Source organism: Myxine glutinosa, chromosome 10 (assembly GCF_964187855.1).
Source record: "Myxine glutinosa chromosome 10, kmMyxGlut1.1, whole genome shotgun sequence".
In the NCBI taxonomy this organism is placed as follows: domain Eukaryota; kingdom Metazoa; phylum Chordata; class Myxini; order Myxiniformes; family Myxinidae; genus Myxine; species Myxine glutinosa.
The window spans coordinates 86,547,837-86,561,191 of NC_136270.1; the positions used below are offsets into that span (position 1 = coordinate 86,547,837).

Genomic DNA, 13,355 nt, shown 5'->3' on the forward strand with positions numbered 1-13,355 from the left:
ATTGATGGATTTTCTGGTTTATTGTGGAAGCCGTGCTACAAGTGAGGATGAGGAGGTATCCTAGATGGATTTTCTGGTTTATTGTGGACGTTGTGCTACAAGTGAGGATGCGGAGGTATCCTAGATGGATTGTCTGGTTTATTGATGGATTTTCTGGTTTATTGTGGACGTTGTGCTACAAGTGAGGATGAGGAGGTATCCTAGATGGATTGTCTGGTTTATTGATGGATTTTCTGGTTTATTTTGGACGTTGTGCTACAAGTGAGAATGCGGAGGTATCCTAGATGGATTTTCTGGTTTATTGTAGAAGTCGTGCTAAAAGTGAGGATGCAGAGGTATCCAAGATGGATTGTCTGGTTTATTGATGGATTTTCTGGTTTATTGTGGACGTTGTGCTACAAGTGAGGATGCGGAGGTATCCTAGATGGATTTTCTCGTTTATTGTAGAAGTCGTGCTAAAAGTGAGGATGCGGAGGTATCCAAGATGGATTGTCTGGTTTATTGATGGATTTTCTGGTTTATTGTGGACGTTGTGCTACAAGTGAGGATGCGGAGGTATCCTAGATGGATTTTCTGGTTTATTGTAGAAGTCGTGCTAAAAGTGAGGATGCGGAGGTATCCAAGATGCATTTTCTGGTTTATCCATTCTATTTTGTCAAGATTTTGTCATGAAAGATAAAGTCGAGTTTCGTACAACTACTTGGTGGGTCATTAAACTACTGCATAGTTTTGAACCCCTGAAATCCTGTTGATAATAAAGAAAAATCGCACAAAATATGTACAGGATATAGATACACATTTCAAGTTTTTGTGGTAAAAACTTTATTGAATTTATAAATGTATAAAATTAGTTATGAATTTTGACGTGATTTCCACCATTTTCAAGCAGTGTTTCAAGCATCCTTTCGCGATACTCCAAGGCAATTTTGTGTCACATTCCGACCGTAATTTCTCCAAAGGCTGCTTAAGTCCGCTTTTCCAGGTCTTGCATGTTCGCTGGTTGAGTTGCATAAACCTTGCCCTTAAGAATGACCGACAAGAAGAAATCGCACAGAGTGAGGTCTGGCGAACAAGGGGGCCACAGTATATTGGGCGAACCGCGACCCATCCACAGGTCGGGAGAATTTTCGTTGAGCCATTCATGGACCCGGAGACCTGAGTGGGTACGTGCAATTTCTTGTGGGGCTTTCTTAAGGGCAACGTTTGCTCAACTCAATCAGCAAACATTTAAGACCTGAAAGAGCAGGTTCAAGCAGCTTTTGTTGGAGAAATTACAGTCAGAATGCGACAGAAAATGGTCTTGGGAGTATCGTGAAAGGACGCACTGTTTGAAAATGATGGAAATCACGTCAAAATTCACAACTAATTTTGTACACTTCTGAATTCAATAACGTTTCTATCACAAACACTTGAAATGTGTACTTATATAGTGTAAATATTTTGTTCGATTTAGTTTCTTAGCAACAGAATTACAGGGGTTCAAAACCTGCAATAGATGAATGGCCCACCCTGTGCATCACAACGTTTTGATGGCTTGGCTTCCTCGCTCCCTTGCATTTTTAAGCTATCCTCCATGACATGAAATTCCAGCACCAGAGTAAAACATGAATGCTGATTAATAGTTGTTCATCGAATAATTCTATCATCAGGCCAGATCAATTTTGAGATTGAATTGCTACCCCTGAGCCCACCCTGCGGTGACAAGGTGTTTGGGACCATGAGCATGAGTTGTGAATAAACTGTATGAATGATCAAGTATTAAAGGTTGAGTCTGATTTGGCTCACATTATATTCCTATCCAGTCCATCTCCCGAACCAGATACTCCTAGTTTATAATGAAATATGGTCACCACCTCCCCCACACCCAATTCATCCTGGACCTCTATCACCTTTGTAGGCTTGGCTCATTGAGCTTTACCATATGTTTGTCCGATACATATGGGCATGGTCTCTGGGAGAAATCCCTCTCACTTTAAGTATAATACAAAGTGTGTCAGAACAACTGGTAAATAACTATCTCTAACAAAATTTTCTTTGAGGTCTTGGTTGCCAGATCTTTAGTTTGAGATTTGTATCATCTTGGAAAATCTTGAACTCAGGGGCTTCATATGTAGTCATACAATTCATTCAGTTAAAATAAAGATTATTTTCACTTACTTTCAACAAATTCAAATATCAAGTTAAATTAAAATATATCTTTTGTCTGTCTGTGGCACAAACACACAAGCATCAGTTGCGCTATATAAACCTCTCAAATCCCACACATTCCTCACCTGTAATCCCTCCTCACCATCCTTTCCAGGGAGACCTGGAAATCCACCAGATCCAGGAACTCCCAATGGACCTTGAAGTCCAGGATGTCCAACATCACCAGGCTCTCCCTTAAACACGTTACGAAATTATAAAGTGTGATAGCAGAATGATACATTTGGAGAATGGAGTGATAAAGTATAGGTATTTAGGTTTTAACTTGGTTTTGGTGAATATAAATGATGATTGTAATTAGGTAAATTTTTTAATATCCAGTTATATGGAGGGTCTGTTTCTTTTGCACAGATGGAATGAGCTGACTGGAAATGTTGAATAGTAACACAGTATGAGAAGATACACTCCATAGCCTTTGTTTACCTGTGAGGGACAAGGACCATGGCAGTTGCCGTCACTCAGGACTGTGGCAGGTACCGTCTCTCAAGACCCTGGCAGTTGCTGTCACTCAAGACCGTGGCAGTTGCCATCATCCAGGATTGTGGCAGTTGCCGTCTCTCAAGACCGTGGCAGTTGCTGTCTCTCAAGACCGTGGCAATTGCTGTCACTCAAGACCGTGGCAGTTGCTGTCACTCAAGACCCTGGCAGTTGCTGTCACTCAAGACCCTGGCAGTTGCTGTCACTCAAGACCCTGGCAGTTGCTGTCACTCAAGACCATGGCAGTTGCCATCACTCAGGACTGTGGGAGTTGCCGTCTCTCAAGACCGTGGCAGTTGCCATCTCTCAAGACCGTGGCAGTTGCCGTCTCTCAAGACCGTGGCAGTTGCTGTCACTCAAGACCGTGGCAGTTGCCGTCACCCAGGATTGTGGCAGTTGCCGTCTCTCAAGACCGTGGCAGTTGCCTTCTCTCAAGACCGTGGCAGTTCCTGTCTCTCAGGATCGTGGCAGTTGCCGTCACCCAGGATTGTGGCAGTTTCCGTCTCTCAAGACCGTGGCAGTTGCCGTCTCTCAGGACCCTGGAAGTTGCTGTCACTCAAGACCGTGGCAGTGGCTGTCACTAAAGACCGTGGCAGTTGCTGTCACTCAAGACCATGGCAGTTGCGGTCACTCAAGGCTGTGGCAGTTGCTGTCACTCAAGACCGTGGCAGTTGCGGTCACTCAAGGTTGTGGCAGTTGCTGTCACTCAAGACCGTGGCAGTTGCCGTCACTCAAGACCGTGGCAGTTGCTGTCACTCAAGTCTGTGGCAGTTGCCGTCACTCAAGGCCGTGGCAGTTGCCGTCACTCAGGACCATGGCAGTTGCTGTCACTCAAGACCGTGGCAGTTGCTGTCACTCAAGACCCTGGCAGTTGCTGTCACTCAAGACCCTGGCAGTTGCTGTCACTCAAGACCATGGCAGTTGCCATCACTCAGGACTGTGGGAGTTGCCGTCTCTCAAGACCGTGGCAGTTGCCATCTCTCAAGACCGTGGCAGTTGCCGTCTCTCAAGACCGTGGCAGTTGCTGTCACTCAAGACCGTGGCAGTTGCCGTCACCCAGGATTGTGGCAGTTGCCGTCTCTCAAGACCGTGGCAGTTGCCTTCTCTCAAGACCGTGGCAGTTCCTGTCTCTCAGGATCGTGGCAGTTGCCGTCACCCAGGATTGTGGCAGTTTCCGTCTCTCAAGACCGTGGCAGTTGCCGTCTCTCAGGACCCTGGAAGTTGCTGTCACTCAAGACCGTGGCAGTGGCTGTCACTAAAGACCGTGGCAGTTGCTGTCACTCAAGACCATGGCAGTTGCGGTCACTCAAGGCTGTGGCAGTTGCTGTCACTCAAGACCGTGGCAGTTGCGGTCACTCAAGGTTGTGGCAGTTGCTGTCACTCAAGACCGTGGCAGTTGCCGTCACTCAAGACCGTGGCAGTTGCTGTCACTCAAGTCTGTGGCAGTTGCCGTCACTCAAGACCGTGGCAGTTGCCGTCACTCAGGACCATGGCAGTTGCTGTCACTCAAGACCGTGGCAGTTTCCGTCACTCAGGACCATGGCAGTTGCTGTCACTCAACACCGTGGCAGTTCCCGTCACTCAGGACCATGGCAGTTGCCGTCACTCAGGACCATGGCAGTTGCCATCACTCAGGACCATGGCAGTTGCTGCGACCCAACTAGGCATCTGAGGCAATGGCGTGATGTCAGATTCCCTCTGTAGCTATGATTGCCTATTTGTGCAACATTTTCAACTTCACCTTCACTCATCAATGCCGCCTCCCTATTTCTCCTTCAGGCCAGTGCTCTCCATCTCCCTAGTTTATAATCACGATCTATTTTGTGAATGTGCATTTGACCAGAATTCAATTACAAACCTGGTCTACTAATTGCAGAGTAAGGCATGGCTATGCTCCTGATGCAATGCTCCCAACCCCACCCAAGGATTAGAGCAGGAATAAAGATTTTGGTCGGGGACCTGGCTGACAATGATCTACTGTTTCTCAAAAGATACCGCATGGGATCATGTGACGCAAAGCAATGGTCTACTGTTTCTCAAAAGATACTGCATGGGATCATGTGACGCAGAGCAATGGTCTACTGTTTCTCAAAAGATACTGCATGGGATCATGTGACGCAGAGCAATGGTCCACTGTTTCTCAAAAGATACTGTATGGGATCATGTGACGCAGAGCAATGGTCTACTGTTTCTCAAAAGATACTGCATGGGATCATGTGACGCAGAGCAATGGTCCACTATTACTCAAAAGATACTGTATGGGATCATGTGATGCAGAGCAATGGTCTACTGTTTCTTAAAAGATACTGCATGTGATCATGTGACGCAGAGCAATGGTCCACTGTTTCTCAAAATATACTGCATGGGATCATGTGACGCAGAACAATGGTCCACTGTTTCTCAAAAGATACTGCATGGGATCATGTGACGCAGAGCAATGATCTACTGTTTCTCAAAAGATACTGCATGGGATCATGTGACGCAGAGCAATGGTCTACTGTTTCTCAAAAGATACTGCATGGGATCATGTGACGCAGAGCAATGATCCACTGTTTCTCAAAAGATACTGCATGGGATCATGTGACACAGAGCAATGGTCTACTGTTTCTCAAAAGATACTGCATGGGATCATGTGACGCAGAGCAATGGTCCACCGTTTCTCAAAATATACTGCATGGGATCATGTGACTCAGAGCAATGGTCTACTGTTTCTCAAAAGATACTGCATGGGATCATGTGACGCAGAGCAATGGTCTACTGTTTCTAAAAAGATACTGCATAGGATCATGTGATGCAGAGCAATGATCTACTGTTTATCAAAAGATACTGCATGGGATCATGTGATGCAGAGCAATGGTCTACTGTTTCTCAAAAGATACTGCATGGGATCATGTGACGCAGAGCAATGGTCCACTGTTTCTCACAATATACTGCATGGGATCATGTGACGCAGAGCAATGGTCCACTGTTTCTCAAAAGATACTGCATGGGATCATGTGACGCAGAGCAATGGTCCACTGTTTCTCAAAAGATACTGCATGGGATCATGTGACGCAGAGCAATGGTCCACTGTTTCTCAAAAGATACTGCATGGGATCATGTGACGCAAAGCAATGATCTACTGTTTCTCAAAAGATACTGCATGGGATCATGTGACGCAGAGCAATGGTCCACTGTTTCTCAAAAGATACTGCATGGGATCATGTGACACAGAGCAATGGTCTACTGTTTCTCAAAAGGTACTGCATGGGATCATGTGACGCAGAGCAATGATCTACTGTTTCTCAAAAGATACTGCATGGGATCATGTGACGCAGAGCAATGGTCTACTGTTTCTCAAAAGATACTGCATTGGATCATGTGACGCAGAGCAATGGTCTACTGTTTCTCAAAAGATACTGCATGGGATCATGTGACGCAGAGCAATGGTCTACTGTTTCTCAAAAGATACTGCATGGGATCATGTGACGCAGAGCAATGGTCTACTGTTTCTCAAAAGATACTGCATGGGATCATGTGACGCAGAGCAATGATCTACTGTTTCTCAAAAGATACTGCATGGGATCATGTGACGCAGAGCAATGATCTACTGTTTCTCAAAAGATACTGCATGGGATCATGTGACGCAGAGCAATGGTCTACTGTTTCTCAAAAGATACTGCATGGGATCATGTGATGCAGAGCAATGATCCACTGTTTCTCAAAAGATACTGCATGGGATCATGTGACTCAGAGCAATGGTCTACTGTTTCTCAAAAGATACTGCATGGGATCATGTGACGCAGAGCAATGGTCTACTGTTTCTTAAAAGATACTGCATGGGATCATGTGATGCAGAGCAATGATCTACTGTTTCTCAAAAGATACTGCATCGGATCATGTGATGCAGAGCAATGGTCTACTGTTTCTCAAAAGATACTGCATGGGATCATGTGACGCAGAGCAATGGTCCACTGTTTCTCAAAATATACTGCATGGGATCATGTGACGCAGAGCAATGGTCCACTGTTTCTCAAAAGATACTGCATGGGATCATGTGACACAGAGCAATGATCTACTGTTTCTCAAAAGATACTGCATGGGATCATGTGACGCAGAGCAATGGTCTACTGTTTCTCAAAAGGTACTGCATGGGATCATGTGACGCAGAGCAATGGTCTACTGTTTCTCAAAAGATACTGCATGGGATCATGTGACGCAGAGCAATGGTCCACTGTTTCTCAAAAGATACTGCATGGGATCATGTGACGCAGAGCAATGATCTACTGTTTCTCAAATGATATTGTGTGGGATCATGCGACGCAGAGTTTCACCGCTCTCGGTTATTTCCTCCTCCACTTAACTTTTCATCTTGTTCCTGCTTTTCATGCTCACTGCTGTTTAATAACTCGTCATTTGTTTGCTTGTATTTCTTTCCCATCATAATTCAAACATTCGCTGGCATTCCAGATGACATTTTCTGCTACGATCATACTTTGTCTTGCTTGTCTTTTTGGAAAGATGTTCTACAAGTAGAGAGCCCTGATGAGCAATTACCTTTCTGTAAGTAAAGGTGTCACCTACTCTGGCTCAAGGTTGAATATAAATTTTTGCTTAACAGTCAGAACGGTGAAATGGCTCGTATGTTATTTCCACTCACAGGGTGATTGCTCATGGAACCACAGCTACAAGCTGCTTTTTGCTGCAGAAACCCATGTTTGTGTCTCACATGGGATGTAAGAACAAAAACACCAATGAAGGCATCTAGGTATGTAGGTAATGCTCGCCAATTGTTTGTCTGATTTCAATTGCAATTCTAATGCTAATTAGAACAGAATGAATATGATGGCTTTATTGTCAAATCACATTATAATGGACTTACATTAGGTCCGATGTGTCCAGGCTTTCCTCGAACTCCCTCAACTCCAGGATCACCCTGAAGACAACATGTCATTGCTCTCAAACAAGTCAATATTAATACCATGATAACAATTGCAGTAAACTTTTGAAAAGATGCAGCTGTGCAAGACCATTTGAATGAAATACTCAGAGCCATCAAATTTTTACAATAAGTTTGACAATGAAGGCAAGAGTTCACGAAAAAAAAAAAGTGCTTTTTGCCGAAGAGTGGTGTTTGACATGTGCTGGACATGTCTGGAAAGATGTGGGAAGATCCGATAATCAGAAATGTGGAGAGGTGGATGCCGGAAGGAAGGAGACTAAAACGAAGGCTGAAGAGAAGATGGAACGATGAGATTAAGGAAATAGTTAACCAACTAGGAATCCAACACCTAGAGATGGAGTTTCAGGATCGGGAGCTTTGGATACAAAGGATCCAAATAGAGGATGCAGCGCTGAAGCGGTGGGGGCATATTGAATAAATGAATGAAGTAAGGAACTTCTAATTTTAAAGGAGGAAGGCACTCATGGAAGGACGTTCGCAATTGTCCAGTCAATCTAGTAAAAAAAACAAAAAAAAAACGAAATTTATTTTCAAAAGAAATGAGATTTGTTGTAAATTACCTCCAAAGGCCTCCTGAAAAGTATATCACAAAGTGTAGATGAATGTACTTGGCAAAAGTGCTAATTTGCATAAATCCAAGATGGCAAAAACAGTGCCATATTTTCTGCCAATATAGCTCAATAAATATTGCATTGAATGAGATGAATTGTTGAAAAAAAGATGTAAGTACACAAAACTTTGCATATATATTCTGACTGGGTGATTATTGGAAGACGCTTCACGTGGAGGTCGAATCCACAGCTCTATTTCCACCTAAATAAAAGTTTAAGTTTTTTGAAATGGATTCGTCATGTTCTTCTGTTATATTTTTGTCTCTGTGTGTTGTTTGTATTTTCTTTGAAAAATTTCCCTGATAAATCGTGTAGTCGGGTCAATGTAAGGTTTGACCCCAAAAAAATTTATAATAAAGGTTTTTTTGTTTTAGGTGTATCATTAGGTTGTACTAGACCCCTGAAAAAAAGTTTACCAAAATTTGACTCCGGGAAAGTGGTTAATTAGCATATTTTCAAAATGGCACCCCCCCCCAAATTTTCAATGTACAGGAAACTTTTTTATAATTCAAATTAGACCCTATAAATGTATTACAAATAGATAGAAACATGGTTGGTTTACATAATGAACACATCAGAAAACTTCTATGACGTCATTATGACGTCAATGATGACGACAATGAATAATACATGCATTTTTATCAACTTTTTTCAATAAATACACACTTTGTGAAAAAAAATTTTTGAAAATTTGATCTGCCTATACAATACAGTATTTTCTGAAAGGTCTGTGAATAATACATGGTTATTGGTAGTGACGTCATGACACCATGCAACCTAGGAACAAATCCCTGCATCACCGTATGACCATATGAAGGGAAATATCATGTCAGCTGGTTGTCCTTACAGAAATAGGCAATGAAATCAAACTCGTCCATAACACACTGAATGTCAGAAACCACTAAGAGCCTTTAAGTTATGACTGTCACATACCATTAGTCATCATCGTCACTGTCTTCTGTGTCATCTTGATCCATTGGACGAACGTTGTTTGGGTTTTCACAGGATTCAAGTTGGCATTCTCCACAAGCAGAGGTGCAAGGTAAACCGTACCTCCTACATGTACAGCGCTGTGTTGTGCAAGCGGTCGTGCAATTGCAATGCACAATCTTTAACAAATTGTCCGGCGCAGGGTTTTTTGCGGTCATAACTGGTGCGAATTGATTGTCCTCAATTTTCCAACCCCAGTCAGTGGCATCCAAATTGCTCTCAAGTCCTAGCCATGTCATTATTTGATAGTACGCACGCAGGGAATGGAATTTTGTCGCAGATGCAGTTGGTGGGAGTCTAGCAGGCGCAACAAAGGATGATGCTGAAACCACTTTCTTTTTAAACACCGAATGTCGCAAAGAAGCAAGATAATCCGTTTGCTTTCCGGAAAACAGTAAAACCATCGACTGGTTACCATGCTGTTCTATTGTGTCCGCTGTCTGGCCAGGTTTGGTAAAAGCAAGTGCACAGGATTTTAACTGTTCATCCCCTTTGGCAACTTTCTCAAAGAATGTTTTCTTTCCCATCCCGAAAACCCGCGATGTTGTATCACATCCCGTCAACGCATGGATAAACAGCAACTGAGAACATAACTGTTGTCCAAGGCACTCCTTTAGTGTGTTGATGTTGTACACCCTCTGATCTTTTGACTTCTTGTCTGAGCGAAAATACAGAGTTTTCTTCTGACTGTCCATATGATGGAGGAGAAGGATCAACAGGTCTGTATCCTCTCCGATTAGGGTCGTGGTCTTGTATTCAGAAACTGCAATAGCTGCCTGAACAATGTAGGAATGTGACAGATGATTTTCCAGGGTGGTCAGATACGCTATGAACTATGTTCATCATTCCCTGCCAGTTGGGTGTGTCCATGTGGAAACAGAATGAGAGCTCCCATAGAATGTCTACAACTGGGACAGGACAGTGAAGTTCTGGAAGTTTTTCAAACATAATGTTACGACGTGCAAATGTGGAGAAGCGATAATCAATGATATCAACCCGTGACATTTCTTTCACATTCAATTTGGAAACGTTTTTCCTATTGACAACATGGGTTGTCACCTGTCCTGGTGTTGTTGCTGCCACCATTCCCATTCCATGGAAGGTTCCTTTTCCATCCAGAGTTATGATATTGTGGTCAACATTATCAGCAGCGAATAATACTGTACCAGATGATCCTTTCCCAAGTAACTCTGGTGCAACCACATCAGCAGCATTTTGCAAGAATCTCTGCACCTCCCCATAAGAAGAGCTAAACCCCATCACAGACAAGGTGTCAATGAGAAATCGTGACTTATAGACATGGTGTAGCTGAGTAGCAAGTCCTATTTGAAGTGGCACTACAAGTGCCCGCGGGCGAACACCTTGTATTATTGACTGCCCGATAGCAGCAACTTTTTCATCTTTATCTGTCCCCACAAACAGTTTATTCAACATGGTACGCAGTGAAATCGGCAAGTAATCTAATGTAGTGTCTAGTTTGAGGCTCTGCGAAGAAGGATATCGATCAGTGACTGATGGGATTTCAGTCTTGATATCGCACTTCAGGAGCTTGGCAGCTGTAGCAATGATTGCACGTTTCTGACTTTCGGAATCACCATCTTTTGAAGTCTCGAAATAGGTACGAAGTATTTTTGCAGTTTTCCCCCTCATCGTCACTATATCCTGAAGCCCTTCTACTTCCGCTATGCATATAGAATCATTGTAGCGTTCTATCAGTTTTTGCTTCAAATATTGACTTCCATATGGCACAGAGTCTTCTTCAAGTAAGTATTCACCCATTTTGCTCACAAGTTCAGATATCGTAATTTGTTCTTCATCATTGCTTTCCAAATATTCACAAACTGTCACAAATGCTTGTCGCTGGTCCTCGTTTGTGGGCCGCCCGATGTGTTTTGGTTTTTGCACTGCCTCTGATCGAAACTGGTCTGGCATTTCCTGCCCCAATCGAAAGTAGGTATTGCAGCGTTTATGGTAAACACAGTCAGAAGCTTGCAAATTTGTACCAAGATATTCAATTCGACCCTGAACAATATGCGCCCAATCATCGTGTCTTTCTTTGCAATGTTTAACTATCGTCTGAGGGAAACAGTCAGTGAGAATCTTACCGGCACTTTCATCATGTCCATGAGTACCCTTAGAAATTTCATGGCCACAGAAGAGGCAGTCCTTTTTAGGGTCATATGGCCCTAAGCTAATACGGCGGCTCTTCTTCTTTACAGGTGATGATGATTCAGAAGAACGTTTTAAAGCCTGTTTGATTGCTTTTTCATTTGTCCACGAGGATCGACATTTCTTGTGTACTCGTTGGTTTGGTCTTGCGACAACATCATCACAACCCCTTTCTTGGCTTGATTTGTTGATTTTTTCAACACCCTTCCTTGAAAGTTTGGAAACATCAGTGTCCTTGGCGTCTTCCAAACTCGCTTTGCAAATTGGGCAGACGTCTTCGTCAAGCTCTCCGTTATCCATTTTCAAATCCTGAAACAAAAAATATTTATTTAAGTCTTGGTAGTAAGGAAAAACAGTAATGATTCATGATATCATATGACGTAATTGAGACAGCAACGTCATTATGACGTCACAATGACGTCATAGAAATTTTCTGATGTGTTCATTAGGTAAAGCAACCATGTTTCTATCTATTTGTAATACATTTATAGGGTCTAAATTGAACAAGAATTTTTTTTTCTGTACATTGAAAATTTTGGGGGTGCCATTTTGAAAATATGCTAATTAACCACTTTCCCGGAGTCAAATTTTGGTAAACTTTTTTTCAGGGGTCTAGTACAACCTAATGATACACCTAAAACAAAAAAACCTTTATTATAATTTTTTTTGGGGTTAGGCCCTTATTTTTCATATATTGACCCGTCTAGTGATCATTGTCGATATTAGTTGAATTCGTTTTTTCCGTGCAGTTTTTTTCTTTCACCCTTGAACTGGCAAAGGAAGAAACATATTGGTAAAGTATTTCTGGATGGAAGGGGGGAGGGGATTCATAGCTAGAATATGGTAATTGTAGTATGGTCCAATGGTCCATGTGTTTTGATTAGGTTAGATTGCCATGTAACAGGGACCTGTCAGAGCCAGTTGTTTGCTGCACATGATGCTGAGGAGGTAGCATATATAATTTATAGACAAGTTAGACATTAATTTTGTGGGATAAAACAACTCATGTTAGTGGGTGGGGCTAAATGAGGATTTCCCATGAGAGGGGCACATGTTTCACATTTGTGCGATCGCCCATCACGATCTGTCTGACCAGTGTCTGTTAGCCATGGTGGCATAATGTGCTGTGGTGCTGCAGGTATCAATGTAAATTTATTTTTATTGGGACCGACCCATGAGTGGGACAGCCAGAGGATAACTCTTCCCAGGAGGAAGAAGAGGGGAATGTGAGAAACCTCGCTTGCAGGAGGAAGGGGGGGGGGGGGGGGAACTGGAGAGTCACCTGGAGACGAGGAAGAACAGGCCTTGGGTGTTTTTTTAGAGAGATCAGAAAGGTTTGTGTGAAAGGAGCACAAACAAGTGTTCACAGAGGAGTTTTATGAGAAGACATTATAGTGGTTCTCCCTGGAGTTTTGGGATTGACCCAAGCTGGGATCACCCTGTGTTTTTGGAGGGCCAGGAGGAAGAAGATGGAGGGCAGTTCGAACACGAGGCCTCAGTCTGAAAAGGACAAAGGGGGCCACGAAGCCTGGTCGAATGCTACACATCGCTGGTGCTGCTCGTGTCAGTTTTACTTCAGCTTTGGACCGACTTCATCACTGGCTCTCGTCTCACACCTGGTTTCAAAAAGCGGGCTACATTGAACCCTATGTCCAGCCTGCGCATCGTTGAGAAAACAGAAGTCTCACCTGCATTATTGTCTTGTTGTACGAGTGTGATCTGTGGTGCCTAGTGGGCTAGGAATTGCTTTAGTTCCATTCATTGTACATAAGTTTGCATATTCCCATTTACCTCTTGTGTCCTTTTTGATTCGCTTGGTTAGTTCTGTTTTTGTTTATAACGTCTTGTTTACCCTCTTCCCCGCACTTTACTTTACAAAATAAATACTCTGAAAGGTAAGAAAACGTGATTGAGGCATCTGCTTTTCGTACGTGTTCGCCATCAATTTTGGCCCAATTGAA

General features: G+C 43.1%; 1 protein-coding gene across 1 annotated transcript in view; it reads right to left on the reverse strand.

The window, feature by feature from the left end:
- LOC137433434 (uncharacterized) overlaps positions 1–13,355 on the reverse strand; it is a 232,225-nt gene that overhangs the window by 22,296 nt on the left and 196,574 nt on the right. Inside the window, exons 45-46 of the mRNA XM_078785841.1 lie at positions 7,544–7,597; positions 2,274–2,381 (exon numbers count right to left, since the gene is read on the reverse strand). Coding sequence (XP_078641967.1) covers positions 2,274–2,381; positions 7,544–7,597 — 162 coding nt within the window. The remainder of the gene's footprint in view (positions 1–2,273; positions 2,382–7,543; positions 7,598–13,355) is intronic.